The 19267-nt window shown below is 46.1% G+C and overlaps 1 protein-coding gene across 9 annotated transcripts in view; it reads left to right on the top strand.

Annotated features, from left to right (window-relative positions):
* Window positions 1-19267, top strand: part of EZH2 (enhancer of zeste 2 polycomb repressive complex 2 subunit) — a 76648-nt gene that overhangs the window by 37065 nt on the left and 20316 nt on the right. For all 9 annotated transcript variants that reach the window (XM_073550064.1, XM_073550060.1, XM_073550059.1 and 6 more), the window contains 3 exons: window positions 3377-3493; window positions 4547-4667; window positions 12922-13068. In XM_073550064.1, the coding sequence (XP_073406165.1) occupies window positions 3377-3493; window positions 4547-4667; window positions 12922-13068 (385 nt within the window). The remainder of the gene's footprint in view (window positions 1-3376; window positions 3494-4546; window positions 4668-12921; window positions 13069-19267) is intronic.

Raw genomic sequence — 19267 nt, 5'->3', positions numbered from 1 at the left:
TCTCACTTCAATGCCATAACACCCCCCCCCCTTGGACGTTCTGTTCAGAATATCTAGAAAACCGTGCAAACTAGTGACAGAAGGTAAATTACTTATTGTCATAATTCTGCAGCCCAGATATGTACTGAGATTATGTGAAAAGCCCGGACAACCCCTTTAAAGGGGATCTGTCACCTCTTTTTTTGAGATATCATATAATGATATCATTCTATTGTGTGTCACATAAGGATTCTCTTAGTACTTTTGCTTCCCCCTGACCCCGCACCTTTCATGCATAAATACCTTATTTATATCGGTTCAGATGTATGTAAACGGCGGCTGTCCGCTGGGCGGGGCTTATTCAACTGCTCCCCCCTCCCTGTCTTGCTCTATGCATTTCTTCTTGTGTAGAGCAAGACCGGGAGGGGGGAGCAGTTGAATAAGCCCCGCCCACCGGACCGTGGCAGTTTACATACATCTGAACCGATATAAAAAAGGTATTTATGCATGAAAGGTGCGGGGTCAGGGGGAAGCAAAAGTACTAAGAGAATCCTTGTGACACGCAATTGAATGATATCATTATATGATATCTCAAAAAAGGATGACAGATTCCCTTTAAGTACGCACAAAGGAGAGATCTGTCAGTCAACTAGATCACGGTGCCAGGAGAAGTTGGCTGGGGGAGGTTCCAGACTTGTCCCATGTTTGCCTATAGTCCATAACCGGATCTTCATACTATATATTCTCTGAAACACATGAGCGTTTGAGAAATAATATATACTTGCCTGAAATTGTCCAACCGGGTGCTGATTCGTGCTATCCGAAGTTTGGATAACCGATTTGAAGGGGTTGTCCGGTCTTGTGGTGAAAGTCTGCAGACTTGGGAGTCCTAACAGCATGTGCACCTCATACTGTCAGGACCTATGGTTGCCAGTGTGAGCGGTCACGTAAGCCAAGTATGCGATTTGCATTACTCTGGACCATTCCCACTAGACGTGCAGTGCCTCGCTCAGCTCAATTGTATTGAGTGTATCATGCACATGTAGTCAGAACGTTCCCGGAATGATAGGAATACTTGAGGTCACATGGCAGCCGGCTGACACCAGAGGATTCAGAAACCTGCAGTCACATAGTGCTTGCAGACTTTAGGCAAAAGCATGGACAACCCCTTTAAAGTAACATAGCTCCATACTCGTATTTTTTTTTTTTATGTTGGATCACTAGGATTGTGCCAATAAAATGGCAAATGATGTAATCCTGGAGCAAACTTGCCCCTGACCCACTTCTATTGGCTAAATTCCTCCTCTCATATAAGCTACTTTTCCAGCTTTATACAGCGTACACCTCACTTTATACTCGGACATATTTATGTTAGCACAATGTTTTCTTATTGAGGTTTTGAGAACAATTTTGCCTTTGTTTTTCTTGCCCTCGCTCAGCTGCATTCTTTGTATAACTAGGATATATGTGCATTAGTTACAAGATACCCTGTATACTCGAGTATAAGCAGAGTTTTTCAGCATATTTTTTTTGTGCTGAAAACGCCCCTCTCGGCTTATACTTGAGTGAGGGTCCAGAACATGGAGGGAGAGCAGCACTGGCAATGAATATTCATTTATCTGTAATAGCGTGCACAGTGTCAGTAGTTGCAGCAGCCGGCTCCTGCAGCTGCCGGGCGTTCACGTGTGCCGCTACTTAAGACAGGTGAATACTAATTACTCTTAAGTAGTGGCACACATGACCACCTGGCGGTTGATACTGTGCACGCTACTTAATACTCACTGCCCTCCACGCAAATAGTTTCAGCGTGGGGAGCGGTGAGTATTCTGGCAGCTGTGCTCTGCTTGTGGGCAGCGAATGACGTTCCTGCCATTCACCGCTTACAAGCATAAAGCAGCTGCTGGAACCGGAACAAGACACTGCGAGGGAGCACAGGAAGGTAAGTGTAATGGTTTATTTTTTTTATGTTTTTTGATTGGGGGGCCAATCATACCAGGATAAGAATCGGGACATGCATATACAAGGATAGTGTGGAGCCATGCATTCAAGGATAGGGATGGGGTCATGCATTCGAGGATAGGGATGAGGAGCCATGCATACAAGGATAGGGATGAGGAGCCATGCATACAAGGATCGGGATGGAGGCCACGCATACAAGGATAGGGATGAGGAGCCTTGCATACAAGGATGGGGATGAGCAGCCATACATACAAGGATGGGGATGAGGAGCCATGCATACCAGGATGGGGATGGGGATGAGGGGATAATGCTTACCAGGCTTATATTTGAGTCAATAAGGATTCCCCGTCTTTTTTTTTTTTTTAGGTAAAATTAGGTGCCTTGGCTTATACTCGAGTATAAGTCGTACAAAAAGCAGCAGGTTAGTTATTTGGGTGTGTAGGAAGGATTAGTGATATTAGCTGAAAATTGATATCCGCAGGAGCACTGATTATTCTTTATGGTTAAGTACAGATCTTAAAAAAGCCCAGAAAACTTCATTCCTCAAAGGGAATTTATCAGAACTTGGCCTATAACCCAATTTTTTTTCTGTTAGGTGTGCGTGTAGATATGCAATTTTTTTTTTTTTTCATTTGACGTGTCACTCTTAAAAATCAAGACAATACAGCGGCACACTTAAATTCTAATTGCTATATTATGCAAACATTAAATATATGAAATTGTAACTGCATTACTACTACAGAGAACATGTTAAATAATGAAGTTATTTAGCGCACAAATTGGCCAATTCCGGAGAGCCCATCAGCAGCGACCCCCTTTGATGCGACCCTAACCTTGTATGCATCCACTGGGCTGAAAACTTACAACTTTAATGCTATCGATACTAGGTGAAGATCATTGCTCACAACCTTCTCCCTTCCTGCAAAAATAACGTTTTTGCCCATGTTAGAGGAAGCCTTGAAATTTTACAAGTCGTTTAACACCAGTCCATTGTTGTCTATGGTCTATATGGCGGCTGTAAAGTAAATAGTAAATCATTTGCAAAAAATATTTCTTGTGTAAATAATTGAAATTATGTAGGTAATGTATAAGCATGTCCCCTCTGGTCCTACAGTAATGGTGCCACATCCAAACACTGTAGCAACATGTGTGGCATGAAATAAAACAACCGATTCTCCTCTGCTTTGTCCCATTGTTTGCGTCTTTGCCTGCAGCAACATGTCTGTCCACAGATGTGACTGCTGCAGCCAATCACTGGCCTCACCGTTTCTATGCTGCATATCATTTTTATAATTTCTGAAAACTTTTTTTAATCACTGTAGCAAAATATTGTAACATATATCCTTTAAGAATCGTGGCATAGGTCGCAATCTGTTTTAAATGTAAAGTTGTGCTTTTTGTTGTTTTTACTTTTCTATTGTCTGTTTTGATATTTTAGTGCTCTGTGACTTGTGATTTTGATTTTCCGAAACAAGTCATCCCTCTTAAAACCCTCAATGCTGTAGCCTCTGTGCCTATCATGTATTCTTGGTCCCCTCTACAACAAAATTTTATGGTAAGTTGCATGTAGAATGTGTCTCAAAAGTATCTTGTTTTAGATTTCCCCAAGCTAATATGGTGTCCTCTAAGTAAGACTTCTGTAGTATGAGGATGGTGTAAAATTACGCTGCCCATTGTGACACCTAAAAAGAATGCCTACAAAAATCAGCACATAAAAAAATAATTGTGGGTAACTGCGAAGCTTAATGAATTCCCGGAGTGGGTTGATGGTCTTATTTTCAGCTGGAACCGTGGATGCAAAGTAAAACATGAATGTTCGAAATTTTGTTAGCACTGGAGATGAGCAAATTTATTTGAGTGGAGTTAAAATCTCGTCAAATTTACCAAATATTCACATAGTCCAGAAAACAGATTTTTTTTTTTTTTTTTTTTTGCATGTCCTTTAGTTTGATTTATACAATATGGTGTCTAGCTGCAGCCTCCATTTTGCTTCCAAACCGTAGAGCTCTAGCTAAAGGTTAAAAAAAACCCCACCCCCATAATACTCACCTGTTCTACTATCCTCGGATCCATCCTTCTAGTCCTTTCCTCTGATTTTTGTCTTTCTCCGCTGAGGCATCATCTTCGACCTTCACTCTATGCCAGGACTTCTGGCTTGACTAGGACTCTGACTGCGCATGTTGTCACCAAAGTGTGTCCCCATGGGTGCGGAGTAGGTCTCGGAACACCTGTTGTTACATCTAAAGGCGCACCGCAACAGCAGTGTGCAGGGAAGTCAGAGACGTTTGAGTCTGAAGCCCCAGCCCTAAGTGAAGAAGGCTGAAGATGATGCGCGCAATGGAGGGAGGCGAAAAGAAGATGCGCAGAGGACTGGACGGTGGGCTACAGGGGTGGTGGGACAGGTGATCGGTGAGGTGAGTACAATACATATATTATAGTAACCTTTGATTATTAAGCCTTGGGGTCTGGAGTACCACCAGAGCTTGTATAAGGAACATTCGATTTGCGGCCTTAATGAACTTTGAAGCAGATTGGCAGACTCGATGATCTCTCGTTAATACCTCTTAACTTTCCTCTTGCATATAAGTTTGTTGATTTTTTTTTCCAGGTAGAAGATGAGACGGTGCTACATAACATTCCTTACATGGGAGATGAGGTATTGGATCAAGATGGCACTTTTATTGAAGAATTAATTAAGAATTATGATGGAAAGGTTCATGGAGACAGGGGTAAGATATTTAGCAAATTAGACTGCTGATCTGACTGGTAACCTCACTTAAGAGGATTAGCTCTCAATTGGATATTGATGAGCTACAGTACGGTGGAAAAAATGCTGCAAAGTAAGAATGCCTTCAAAAATAGAGGTTTTAATAGTTTATTTTTATCAATTAACATAATGCAAAGTAAATGCGCAAAAGTGAAATCTAAATTAAATCAATATTTGGTGTGACTACCCTTTACTTTCAAAGCAATATTGATTCTTGTAGGTACAGCTGCACACAGTTTGTGATGGAACTCTGCAGGGTGGTTGCTCCAAACATCTTGGAGAACTAATTCCAGATCTTCTGTGGATGTAGGCGTGTGCAAATCCTTCTCTCTTCATAATAATCTCAGACAGACACAACTATGTTGATCAGGTCTTTGTGGGGGCCATATCATCACACCCAGGACTTCTTTTTTTCTTTACATTGAAGATAGTTGTTAATAACATTAGTCGGATGTTTGGGTCGTTGTGCATCAGATGTCTCCCTTATGATATTACATGATGGATAAGCATCTGCCTTTGATTTGTCAATGATTAGAAATAATCAATCCTAACCAAATCTCCAACTCCATTTGCTGAAACGTAGCCCCAAATTTGCAAGGAACCTTCACTATGCTTCTCTATTGTCCGCACACCCTCATTATTGCGCCACTCTCCAACTTAGGTGAGCAAACTGCTTTTTGTTACAGCCAAATATTGCACATTTTGACTCATCAGCCCAGACCACCTGCTGACATTTTCCTTCACCTCAGCTTCTATGTTTTCGTGCATAGATGAGTCACTTGGCCTTGTTTCCATGTTGAAAATGTTTGGCCGCAATTCTTCCATGCAAACCATTTGTCAGATTTCTCCAAACAATAGATGGTTGGAGCTCTGTCCCACTGTTTACTATCAATTCAGAGCTGATGGTGCTGCTGGACAGCTTCAAATTTCAAATTTTGAAGAAGAGTAAACCTGATGGGCCCAATTTATCAAGGCTTTTATGCCAGTATTCTGATGTAAAAAGCTTTTGAAAAGTTGCACCAGTGTGCTCGAGGCTATGCTAAAATTTAGTCATTGAAGGTGTTATCACTAGTGATGAGCGACTATACTCGTTGCTCGGTTTTCTCGAGCATGCTCAGGTGTCCTCCGAGTTTTTTGGCATGCTCGGAGATTTAGTTTTCTCTTTCCCCCATGACGGCACCACGGAGAGAGAGGGATCCGCCCTCAGGGACAGGAAACCTAAAGATGAAAAAGGCGGTACCTCTCTCCCACATCAGTTGGTTTCCTGTCCCTGGCGGGGAACCTACAGCACGTACCTGCAGTCGACGCGGGATTCTGGGGACCGAGCCAGTCCAGTAATAAGCAGCGGGGCTCCCTGCCTCGGCTGGATCGAGGCCTTGTGCGGGCTTCCCCCGAAGCACCACCACCGGGGTCGTCGGGCCTTGAGGGTGAATGGGGAGAGGCAGTGAAGATGGAGCAAGTCTGCCAATCCCAGGAAAAGAAGAAAAAAAAAAAAAAAAAGGGGGATGCTGCCTCCTACGAGTAGTGGCGGCGGTCACTGCAGGAGAGCCCCTCGCCGGGCCTGGACACAAAGCCATATGCAAGACTTACAGTGAGAAATATTAGACGCAGATGTTTCCCTGCACGGCACAGCCTGTGGAGGGTGGCGGCGGCCACCAGGAGCCGCAAGATACAGGGCCTCGGCTGCACTGCGGAGCGACCCGGAGGGGGGTGGCGGCGGCCACCGGGAGCCGCAAGGTACAGGGTCTCGGAGCGGTGGAGGGTGGCGGCGGCCACTGGGAGCCGCGGGAGACGGGGCCTCTGCAGGCGGGTGCAGAACGCTGGCACCGGGCGCGCACAGGACGCCGGCGGGGCGCGCACAAACACAGTGCCGTTAAAGATGGGGCCGCAGTGCACTGCTGGGAAATCCGCAGTGCGCATGTGCGGGCGGCCACTTCCGGCGGGGGCGCAGGGACTGCTGGGTAGAGGGCGGCGCCAAATTCAAAAGGGTCTAAACCACCAGGGGGGCACCAGATCTCGAGCGCTGATGGAGGTAGCAAAATCCATCTTTCACCTAGCAGAACACAATCTAGAATCCCTGACAGCCCTTCACATAAAAGGTTCGGAAAACCGAACAGCAGACTTCTTAAGCAGAACACGCCTAAAATAGGGGGAGTGGGAACTAAGCCAGTCAGTCTCAGCCAAATTGTGAAACTCTGGGGCCAGCCAGAAATAGACTTATTTGCAAACAGTCAGAACCGGAAGTTGGAAGCCTTCTGCTCGATCGATCCCCAGGGGGGGCCCAGTAGCTCTGGATACCTTCACGATCCCCTGGAATTATCTGGCTAATGCCTTCCCTCCAATATCTCTCATCCCCTTAGTTCTGAGGAAAATACGGGGGACAAGGCGACGGTAGTGGTGATAGCGCCCTTCTGGCCACGGAGAATATGGTTCCCCTGGCTGAGAAGAATGTCCGTAACCGATCCCTGGGTTCTACCAGAAACTCCAGACCTCCTATCCCAGGGACCAGTGTATCACCCCCATATAAAAAAAACTTACACATGATAGCTTGGCTTTTGAGAGGGAACTCCTAAGCAATAGTGGCTTCTCGTCAAACTTTGTATCCACGTTACTACAAAGCAGAAAGCCAGTAACCACTAAAGCGTATGGGAAAGTATGGAAAAAATTCATGTCAGTATCAGGCTCTGACCCGACGGGGGAAATCCCATTAGACAAAATTATGGAATTCCTACAGAAGGGGTTGGAAAAGGGGTTAGCTACCAGCACCTTTAAAACTATGTGCACACGTAGCAGAAAATTTCTGCTTAAAAAACGGATTCCCTTCCCAGAAACCGCACGTTTTTTTCTGCGCTTTTTCCACGCGGTTCCTGACACACAAATAGCCAGAAATGCGGAAAAATCTGCGAAATTAATGAGCATGCTGCGTTTTTTACCGCGAAGCGTTTTTTCGCTGTAAAAAAAAAACGCATCAAAAAGTGCAAAATGCATAGAAATGAATGGGAAGCTTATTTTTAGCGTTTTTTGAGCGGATTTTTTTGCAAATCCGCTAAAAAAAACCCACTAAAAAAACGCTGTGTGCACACAGCATAAAAGTACAGATGGCGGCCTTGGGAGCTTTGTATAACCATGGCCTAGCCAAAAATAGGTGGGTTATGAGATTTATTAGAGCCTCAAGTAGATCCAGGCCGATCCCTCTACGCACCCCCCCATGGGATCTAAACCTAGTGCTAAACGCACTAACCAAATCTCCCTTCGAACCCCTAGCGGAGGCTCCCTTAAAAATATTATCCCTTAAGACTTCCCTCATTGTAGCCTTAACGTCTGCCCGCCACATTAGTGATATGCAAGCTTTGTCTGCCCACTCACCCTTCACGCAAGTACTGGATGATAGGGTAATTCTTAGAACCGACGCAGCATATCTCCCCAAGGTAGCGTCACAGTTTCATAGGACCCAGGAGATCTCCTTACCCTCCTTCTGTCCCAATCATAAAAACAAAACAGAAGAGGTATTACACACTTTAGATGTAAAAAGGTGCCTGGTCAACCTTGACAACCACGAGTGGGTTTAGGAAGGATAGGGCTCTGTTTGTCTGCTTTCAGGGTCCACGGAAGGGTTAAAAAGCATCGAAGGCCACGCTGGCAAGATGGATAAGAGAGGCCATCACCCTATCCTACTCCTCTTGCGGGGCGGCCATCCCAGAGGACATAAGGGCCCATTCAACCAGGGCAGTGGCATCATCCTGGGTGGAAAAAGTCGGCGCTTCAGTAGACCAGATATGTAGAGCTGCCACTTGTTCTTCCCCCTCTACATTTTTCAAACATTACCGTCTAGACTTGACCTCCTCTTCAGATCTCACCTTTGGGAAAAGGGTTCTGGAAGCGGTGGGCCCTCCCTAGATGTACAATCGTTGTAATTCTCTCCGTGGTGCCGTCATGGGGGAAAGAGAAAATCGTAGTTACTTACCGATAACGGTATTTCTCTGATCCCATGACGGCACCTGTACATCCCCTCCCTTTCACACACAGGTGTGCACATTAGAGTGAGTTAGTTAGCTTTAGTACTTAGCCACACGGTGCCTCTACTAAGTTTAATTTGATTAATTTTGTATTTTTTATAACCATTTGAGTTGCAGCTGAAAGTTATGTGTAATGCTCTGTAAACCAACCGATGTGGGAAAGAGGTACCGCCTTTTTCATCTGTAGGTTTCCTGTCCCTGAGGGCAGATCCCTCTCTCTCCGTGGTGCCATCATGGGATCAGAGAAATACCGTTATCGGTAAGTAACTACGATTTTCTTCATCTCATCTGCATGATTTGCGACTGCTAGACAGCTTGAATACATGTGTGGAATGCCTGTTTGTTAGGGAATTCCCACATTTATTCAGCCTGTCTAGGAGCCGCAAATCATGCAGATGAGACAAAGAAAACTAAATCTCCGAGCACGCCAAAATACTCGGAGGACACCCGAGCATGCTCGGGAAAACCCGAGCAACGAGTATACTTGAGTAGGATTTGCAGCGAGGTGCACGCCAATTAACTAATGCTCCTGTTCATTAAAAAGATGCTTGGTTCTTTATGAATCAGGAGTATATGACTCCAGCAAACCTCTTCATCAAGACCAGCCTGAACAACTTTGAATCGTGAGCCTATGTGTCTTTCACCTACTACACTAAGTTTCCTTGCGCGAGCACTGCATGTACAGTTCTCAAAATAACCCATTTCTTGAAACTTCCTCAAATCATCTTGAGACCCCAGTCTCATTTGAAATCTTTTCCTGGGAGCTACCTTACTGATGCAGTGTAACTACCTTGCGTCTTGTTGCTTTGCTCAGTCTTGACATGGTGTATGACCGGTGAAATGAAACGGTCTTAGACAACCACCCCTTTGTAGCAAAATTTGGATGTCCCTCACCCAGTTTTAAGCTTCCTACACATCAGTTTCAGTTTATGATTGTCTTTTAACCGACATATGAAAATATTTTTTTCAGTTAAGTTTCAGGTATCTGCCCTTAGTGCAACTAATGGTGTGGCCTCCCTTTCTTTGAGCTGAACATTGTTTATATAGCCTCCCATTTGCTGGGTATCCACATTTGGGACCCTGTTCTGCTTGCAGTCCCTTATTCACATTTGTCACTTTGTCACATGGTATGATTTTAATACTCAAGGTTAGGACCATTCCGATATGGGTATGTCTTGACGCTGGTGGTATGGTTTTTAAGGTATTTTTTTATTTTATTTTTTTTTTAATAAATCAAAAAGCGTGTTTACTAAGTACTAGTGATGAGTGAACGTGGTTGGATAAAATTTATCCTAACATGCTCGGGTGCTAGCCGAGTGTTTTTTTGGCGTGCTCGAAAATATGTTCTAGGCCCCATGACTGCATGTTTCATAGCTGTTGGACATCCACAACACATGCAGAGATTACCTGTTTGTTAGGCAATTCCTGCATATTTTGCGACTGTCTATCACCCAAGAGACATGCAGTAGCGGAGACTCAAACATATTATTCGAGCACGCTGAAGACACTCGGTTAGCACCCGAGCATGCTCGGATAACATGTTCACTCATCACTACTAAGTACCCGGTGTTATTTATATGCACCATTGCTCTTTCTTAATTACTTACAGCTGGGTTTGTGCTCATTTTGTTTGTCTTAGGTTTTATATGAAAATAATTGTCACCTGTTTGGTATAATTGGTTACTCCACACCTGACTTTAATCCTACAACGTCCCTGACTTTTTGCAGGTGTACCTAGAAGACTTGATGCTGTGATGTTCTTTTTATGAGAGAGGACGGTCACAGAAAAAATTGATTTCCTGTAGATTTCTCTTTTGTTCATTCCATTTGCATTTTGTATATTGATAAAAATAAACTATTAACACTTCTCTTTTAAATCCTTCTTACTTTGCAGTTTTTCACACCTCTCTAAAACATATGTACATTTCTGAATATCATGAGCTCTGTTTTCTGAACTAAACTGAATAGGCTTATGAATTCAGGAGATTCATGTAGACCTTAGTGGAGACAAGAAACTGAGCCCTTTCATTGAGCAATTTAATTCTTTATCCCTCTTCTTAAAGGGAATCTGTCACCCTTTTTTTCGACTATTAGCTGCTGGCACCGACATCAGGGGCTTATCTACAGCATTCAGTAATAATGTAGATAAGCCCCCGATGTAACCTGAAAGAGAAGAAAAACAAGTTAGATTATACTCAGCCGGGGGGGGGGGGGGGGGGGTTTCGGTCCGATCCGATCCGATGGGTGTCGCGGTCCGGTCCAGCGCCTCCCATCTTCATACGATGCCGTCCTCTTCTTCCTGTCGTGGCTCCAGCGCAGGCGCCCTGCTCTGCCCTGTTGAGGGCAGAGCAGAATACTGCAGTGTGCAGGCGCCGGACCTCTCTGACCCCTCCCTGCGCACTGCAGTACTCTGCTTTGCCCTCAACAGGGCAGAGCAGTGCGCCTGCGCAGGAGCCACGACAGGAAGAAAAGTAGAGGACGGCATGGTATGAAGATGGGAGGCGCCGGACCGGACCGCCCCCCGGGTGAGTATAATCTAACTTGTTTTTATCATCTTTCAGGTTACATCGGGGGCTTATCTACAGCATTACAGAATGCTGTAGATAAGCCCCTGATGTCGGTGCCGGCAGCAAATAGTCGAAAAAAAGGGTGACAGATGCCCTTTACCATTTACCGTACATACAATCTGCCATAAATGTATGTTGCTGGGACGTGGTGGTCTCAGGAGCAGAGTCTGTGTTCTCTGTAGATGGAGCGGTATGTCATACTTCTTATAATAATAATTCTTAGCGAATCCTTCTGTTTCCCTAGACTTATGTTGTTTGTTATGGCTGCCTAGGCCTAATAGTGTCCTTCTGGTCTACAGTCTTTGTAACCCTACTTGTCTCTGAAGGAGCGTTAAAATGCCTTATTGGGACTAAATAAATTGAAAAAAATGAATAAAGAAAGTTATTACGTTGGATTTCTTAGCAAATTTCATAGTATAAACAACATGTTACTAAATAGATTTTTATTTGCTCAAGCTGATGAGGCTGGTGTATTTAATTTTCAAATCCATGTCATATTTGATCTTTAATCTGTTATAAAAGTTGAACTCCATCTCTGCCTGGTTGCCAGCTTCTCAGCCTCCCTCCTGCTGCTGAGCGGTCACACTGCTCTGTATAAGCTGCAGTAGTCAATAAGGCTGGGGGTGGTTGGAGATTGAATGCACCTGGACTAAGCTTTTTCCCTCTATAGCGGGGCACCTAAAATTCCCATCTTACTAGAAGAATAATACTGCAATTCCAACATGGATTTTCAAAGTAAGTACCGGTGTCATCGGAGCTATTTAATAAAGTATTAATTTCACTCTACATTTAGCTGACACAGTGTGGAATTGAAGCAGCGCCAAAAAACGGAATAGAAAAATAAAATATGCCGTGCCTCAGAATCTGGTACTGAAGTAATCACGTTGACCAAAGGAAACCAGTTGGCACGTTATTTATACTTCACAACCACCGAAAAAGTTGTGGGAACGCAATAACACAAAGAATAACTGCAAAGACTTGCTCTGGCCGTGAAGGATTAAGTCTGTAATCTATAAAATAAAAATAACAGCAGAATCTAATTAGTTCTTATGGGCAACAAGCTCCAATTCTTGCCCGCTAGATTTTCGACACAAGGCTCATTGCGATATCTCCCCTACTACGGGAGGGGACATTTTTGGACATCTGCAATATTCACGTCCTTGATTGAAATCTTTTGTCCGCCTGGCTGGTAATTACTCGTTACAGCTGTTAGTGGACATGTTTCCTTGGCAGTCACACAAGACCTTGGATTCTGTAATGACCGTGGGGCTGGCAGTGCTGGTGGGAAAACGGCAATATGGAGTAAAGCACGGGGTCTTTTTATAGCCTTGTGTAATAAATGGGTGTATGTTTTTATTCCCTGTAAAAATAGGTCTTATCTGTATGTGTTATGTCTTCGAAAGTTCTTCTGACCATAGTAGGATTTTTAAGTAATGCTTGTGGCTTACACATATTATTGTAGGGTTTGTGTAATAGCAGGAGACCTATATGGGTGCGAATGTAAATCATGGGCTGTCAGGAAACCCCACGGGTATAATACCAAGAATAAAAAAGTGGCCAATAAAGTGTCTGATGTCATGTGGGGACAATGAAATCCAAATCCTCATCCTTGCAATGTGTCCTTACTTTACAGAATGCGGCTTTATCAATGATGAAATATTTGTGGAGCTGGTCAATGCACTCAGTCAGTATAGTGATTATGAAGATGATGATGATGGAGAGGACAATCAGGATGACGAACACGATGGCGAAGAAAAAGATCATCAACACAGTATAGATGGTAAAAAAAATAACATTTCTGTGGCTATATACAGTTGTGGCCAAAAGTATTGACACCCCTGCAATTCTGTCAGATAATACTCAGTTTCTTCCTGAAAATGATTGCAAACACACATTCTTTGGTATTATTATCTTCATTTAATTTGTTTTAAATGAAAAAACACAAAAGAGAATGAAGCAAAAAGCAAAACATTGATCATTTCACACAAAACTCCAAAAATGGGCCAGACAAAAGTATTGGCACCCTCAGCCTAATACTTGGTTGCACAACCTTTAGCCAAAATAACTGCGACCAACCGCTTCCGGTAACTATCAATGAGTTTTACAATGCTCTGCTGGAATTTTAGACCATTCTTCTTTGGCAAACTGCTCCAGGTCCCTGATATTAGAAGGGTGCCTTCTCCAAACTGCCATTTTTAGATCTCTCTACAGGTGTTCTATGGGATTCAGGTCTGGACTCATTGCTGGCCACCTTAGAAGTCTCCAGTGCTTTCTCTCAAACCATTTTCTAGTGCTTTTTGAAGTGTGTTTTGGGTCATTGTCCTGCTGGAAGACCCATGACCTCTGAGGGAGACCCAACTTTCTCACACTGGGCCCTACATTATGCTGCAAAATTTGTTGGTAGTCTTCAGACTTCATAATGCCATGCACACGGTCAAGCAGTCCAGTGCCAGAGGCAGCAAAGCAACCCCAAAACATCAGGGAACCTCCGCCATGTTTGACTGTAGGGACCGTGTTCTTTTCTTTGAATGCCTCTTTTTTTATCCTGTAAACTCTATGTTGATGCCTTTGCCCAAAAAGCTCTACTTTTGTCTCATCTGACCAGAGAACATTCTTCCAAAACGTTTTAGGCTTTTTCAGGTAAGTTTTGGCAAACTCCAGCCTGGCTTTTTATGTCTCGGGGTAAGAAGTGGGGTCTTCCTGGGTCTCCTACCATACAGTCCCTTTTCATTCAGACGCCGACGGATAGTACGGGTTGACACTGTTGTACCCTCGGACTGCAGGGCAGCTTGAACTTGTTAGTATGTTAGTCGAGGTTCTTTATCCAACATCCGCACAATCTTGCGTTGAAATCTCTTGTCAATTTTTCTTTTCCGTCCACATCTAGGGAGGTTAGCCACAGTGCCATGGGCTTTAAACTTCTTGATGACACTGCGCACGGTAGACACAGGAACATTCCGGTCTTTGGAGATGGACTTGTAGCCTTGAGATTGCTCATGCTTCCTCACAATTTGGTTTCTCAAGTCCTCAGACAATTCTTTGATCTTCTTTCTTTTCTCCATGCTCAATGTGGTACACACAAGGACACAGGACAGAGGTTGAGTCAACTTTAATCCATGTCAACTGGCTGCAAGTGTGATTTAGTTATTGCCAACACCTGTTAGCTGCCAAAGGTAAGTTAGAGGTGCTGTTAATTACACAAATTAGAGAAGCATCTCATGATTTTTCGAACAGTACCAATACTTTTGTCCACCCTCTTTTTTATGTTTGGTGTGGAATTATATCCAATTTGGCTTTAGGACAATTCTTTCTTTATCGCCTTATTGGGGGACACAGATTACCATGGGGTGTATGCTGCTAGGAGGCTGACACTATGCAAAAAACAAGAGAATTGACTCTTCCCCGGCAGTATACACCCACCGACAGATACCAAGTACCTCAGTTTGTGCTTAGTGTCTGTAGGAGGCGGACCGGGATCTCCCCAGATCCGCATGTAACCATTTTCTTTTAGGTTTTGTGTGTGTGTATTAATCTTTTCCCATTTATTTTCCAGATTCTACACCGGGAAACAGGGGGTCAATGTTCACCCTGCTTTCCCATATCATGCGGCTGAGCGAGCAGTGTGGTGTTGACCACATCGCAACTCTCAGTACCGCAGGCAGGACTTTTTCCATATCACCTTTCTTTGCTATGGGCGGACGACAGGTGGCCGGTCCTTGCCAAAACAACTCCTCATCCCTATCCCAGGACAGGGCTGAGAGGAAGACGGTGGTCGCCATCGCTCGCAACAAAAGGAAGCCGTCTTCTACGTGACACGGGTAAGAGGACCTCTCCCAGCGGCCTGTTCCCTACTCATGCCCCTGTGGCCCTCCTCTTCAGGGACGTTAGGTAAGATCCTGAACGATCCCTTAGCCCCGCATGTCTCAGGAAGCAAGAGTGGAGATCAGTCTGCATTTGAATCTCCCGCCCCTACTAGCCGCGCGTCTCTCATATCAGCCGCGCTCCCGGTTAATACAGAGGCACATAACGCGGGGGTCTTCCTGGGCTCAGGGGGCTCTTTCTTATATAGCAGGGTAGCGCAGGCTCACCTTAATTAGCGGCGCCGCGGGTGTCAGTGTAAAAGCTCAGGTGGGGAGAGAGACCGCTTTCACTTTCTCTTTCAGCCGCGCTTTCTCTTTCCCCGCTCTGAACGCGCTCCCTGTTACACTGGGCGCGCTTTCTTCTCTGAGCGCGCGTTTTTCTCGCGCCCTTTCCACCCTATCACAGCTTGCCTTTCTTTTTAGGGGATGTCACTCTCCCTTTTACCGCGCCCCCCCCTCTGCTATTGCCAATCTCCTCCGGGCGCCAAATCCCGCCCTCCGGACTCACAGCCAGTTCCCTCCTGCAATTTTCTCTGCTTCCTGCGCTGCTTGGGGGACACGTCAGGGTCCGGCTGCTCGTCAGATTCTCGGTAGGCTCGGAGCTTAATGGCAAATTGGCTCCCCTCTGCAGTAGTTTTCTGTGTAGTGCAGCCATAAGGCGTATCTTTCCTATGTTCAACCCTGCAACGGCTCTGTCTTTCAAGCCCACCGTTACCCATTACGCCTGTGCACGCTGTAACAAGAAGTGGGCTTCAGGCCGTCCTGCAGTCCTTCAGTTATGTCGGCCTCTCAGGAGCACACCGATTCCCGGGATGAGGGTACTTCCCACCTCCCAGAGTGGGCCGTTGCAATGTCGCAGTCGGTCTCCGATCTGACTAAAGTCTCTAAGTCCCTGGTCCAGGTCTTAGAACGTTTGCCTCAGTTATCTACAGCCACCTGTGCACCGACCATCTCTCAGGGTGGGTCGTCCGCACCTGACCGCGACCTTCAGAAGGACAGGCCGAGTAGGATTTCTAGGAAGCGTGTTTTGTCGGGCTCGTCTTCCAATTCGCTAGGCCCGTCGGCTTCTCCCAGGTGTCCTTCTCCGTCTTCAGAGGACGACCCTAGGTCTGACGACGATCCCCAATTGGGATCTAGTTCAGAAGCAGATAACAGATCTAAAACGCGGAATATGGTCGATAGTCCTCTTTCTGCCATCTTCCAAACTTTGGAAATTACGCAGGACAAGCCTCCTTCTCAGGAATGTTCTGTTCCGAACCTTTCCAAGCCATAAGGAGTTCGATACTACTCTAACCAAACATTGGGAGCACCCTGAACAACGCTTTTCAGGCCGCAGGTACTTAGATGTCCTGTATCCCTTTGATGTGGATCTGCTCACAAAATGGACTAAAGCCCCCGAAGTGGATCCTATTTTCACTTCCGCCTGGGTAGCAAAAGTCATTTCAGCTTGGGCAAAAATTTCTTCGCAGAGGCATCTTAGCGGCAGCTCCCCAGGACGAGCTGGCAGATCTAGCAGATCAAATTATTCATGCCGGTAAATACCTCTTAGCCGCCTCCTTGGATGCGGCTGGGTGCGTAGCAAGGGCTAACAGCAACATAGTAGCTGTACGCCGAGTCCTTTGGCTAAAGTCATGGAATGCAGATACCACCTCTAAAAAGTCGCTTACCAATCTGCCTTTCCATGGTTCTCGGCTCTTTGGAGATCAAATAATTTCGGATGCCACTGGTGGTAAGAGCACTTCTCTCCCTCGGTCTCGGTCAAAAAGGGTTTCCGGCCATTTAGGCCCTTTCGTGCCTTCTCGTCCACAGAAAAATCTACCCAGCAAGATCGGCCTTCCGGCTCTACGGAGCGAGAGCAGAAGAAGAAGAAAGAAAAAAAAAACCATCTTACAAACCTGCTCACCACTGGAGATCTAGAGGACAATACTCCAGGTCTTCAGGTGCCCGTTCCGGTAGGTTCTCCTCCAAGTGACGGGTCACCCCCACCTGGAAGTTTTTCCAGGGTGGGAGGCAGACTTTCCTTTTTCGCGGACGCTTGGCTGTTGTCGACGATGCTTGGGTCAGGGAAATCATCGCATCCGGATACAAGATCGAATTTGCTTCCCAGCCAAACAGATGTTTTTTCCTGTCTCGACCTCCAAGACAACGGTCCCAAATTCCAGGATTCTTTCAAGCCATCTCCTCCCTTCTTTCCGCCGGAGTGATTGTTCCCGTTCCCTCAGACGAACGGTTTTTCAGAGTTCTACTCAAATCTTTTCGTGGTCCCGAAAAAAGACGGGACCCTTCGACCAATCCTGGACCTCAAGTTGCTCACTCGCCATGTGAATATTCTCCACTTCAAAATGGAGTCTCTTCGATCAGTGATAGCCTCAATGGAACCCGGAGAATTCCTCTGCTCTGTGGACATACGGCATGCTTATCTTCACATCCCGGTTTGTTTGCAACATCAGAAATATCTTGGTTTTGCGATTCAGGAAAATCACTATCAATTCACGGCTCTTCCCTTCGGGCTAGCCTCTGCTCCCCGTGTTTTCACGAAGGTGATGGCGATGGTCATGGCCATCCTTCGATCCAGGGGGATTCTCATCATCCCTTATCTGGAAGATCTCTTGATCAAAGGCTCATCCCGTCAAGACTGTCTCCTGAGTCTTCACATAACCCTGGATACCCTCGGCCGCCTCGGATGGTTAGTCAACAAGGAAAAGTCCATTCTCAGACCCACTCGGCGTCTGACCTTCCTAGGCATGGAACTCGACACGAATCTGGCCCGGGTGTTTCTTCCAAGGGAAAAATTTGCGTCTCTGTCCAAAGAAATTCAAGCCCTCAAACGGTCGAAGCCCATTCCCCTTCGGCTCGGCATGAAAGTTCTGGGGAAGATGGTGGCTTCCATGGAGGCAGTGCCTTTTGCACAGTTTCATCTTCGCCCCCTTCAGCTGTCCCTCCTCTCAGCTTGGGACAAGACGACGTTGTCCTTAGACCGCCCCATTCTCCTCCCTCTGAGTGAGGCATTCCCTGACTTGGTGGGCAATGCCTACGTCAGTCCTTCAGGGGAGGTCCTTCCTCCCGCTCCAGTGGCAAGTCATTACCACCGATGCCAGCCTTTCTAAGTTGGGGAGCGGTTTTTCCATCAGAGAACGGCACAAGGACGCTGGAATCCACAGGAAGCCCTGCTCCCTATCAATCGTCTCGAAATCAGAGCAATCTTCCTGGCCCTTCTTCGCTGGCAACCTCTTCTCGTCGGCAAGCCGATCCGCTTTCAGTCGGACAACGCCACGGCTGTGGCGTACATAAACCATCAGGGCGGCACGCGCAGCAACCAAGTGATGTCAGAAGTGGCCAAGATACTGCGCTGGGCAGAACGGTACGTTCCAGCAATCTCCGCTGTGCACATTCCAGGGGTGGAAAACTGGGCAGCCGACTTTCTGAGTCGTCAAGGCCTAGCGTCAGGCGAATGGTCTCTCCAGTCCACGGTCTTCGATCAGATATGCCAGCGCTGGGGTTATCCGGATGTCGACCTCATGGCATCTCGGATGAACCACATGTTTCCGTGTTTCGTAGCCAGGTCCAGGGACCCTCTAGCCGTCGCTTGCGACGCCCTAGTAATTCTGTGGTCCCAGTTCCAACTCCCTAATCTGTTTCCACCTCTTGCCTTGATCCCAAGAGTGGTCAAGAAGATAAAATCGGAAGGCGTGCCAGTGATTCTTGTGGCTCCAGACTGGCCAAGGAGGCCTTGGTATGCGGAACTGGTGAACATGCTCGCGGGACGTCCCCTGGAGGCTTCCAGACCGTCCGGATCTTCTCTCGCAAGGCCCCCCTTTACCACGAGAATTCTCGGTCTCTGAATTTAACGGCATGACTGTTGAGACCGCAATCTTAAGAGATTCAGGTTTTTCAAACCAGGTGATTCAGACGATGATCAAAGCCAGGAAACCAGCCTCTTCCCGTATCTACCATAGGCATTGGAAGGCCTTTTTCCATTGGTGCGACGATAAGAGTCTTTCCAATGTCCTTTTCCATTCCGTCCATACTGGGTTTTCTCCAGTCTGGCTTAGATTCGAGTCTGTCTCTCAGTACCCTCAAGGGCCAGGTTTCCGCTTTGTCTATCCTTTTTCAAAGGGA

This window comes from Dendrobates tinctorius, unplaced genomic scaffold (assembly GCF_039654945.1).
Source record: "Dendrobates tinctorius isolate UK_male_01 unplaced genomic scaffold, ASM3965494v1 ptg000162l, whole genome shotgun sequence".
NCBI lineage: Eukaryota > Metazoa > Chordata > Amphibia > Anura > Dendrobatidae > Dendrobates > Dendrobates tinctorius.
Note: the sequence above shows the minus strand (reverse complement) of the source record. Positions and strands in the feature narration are given on the sequence as shown.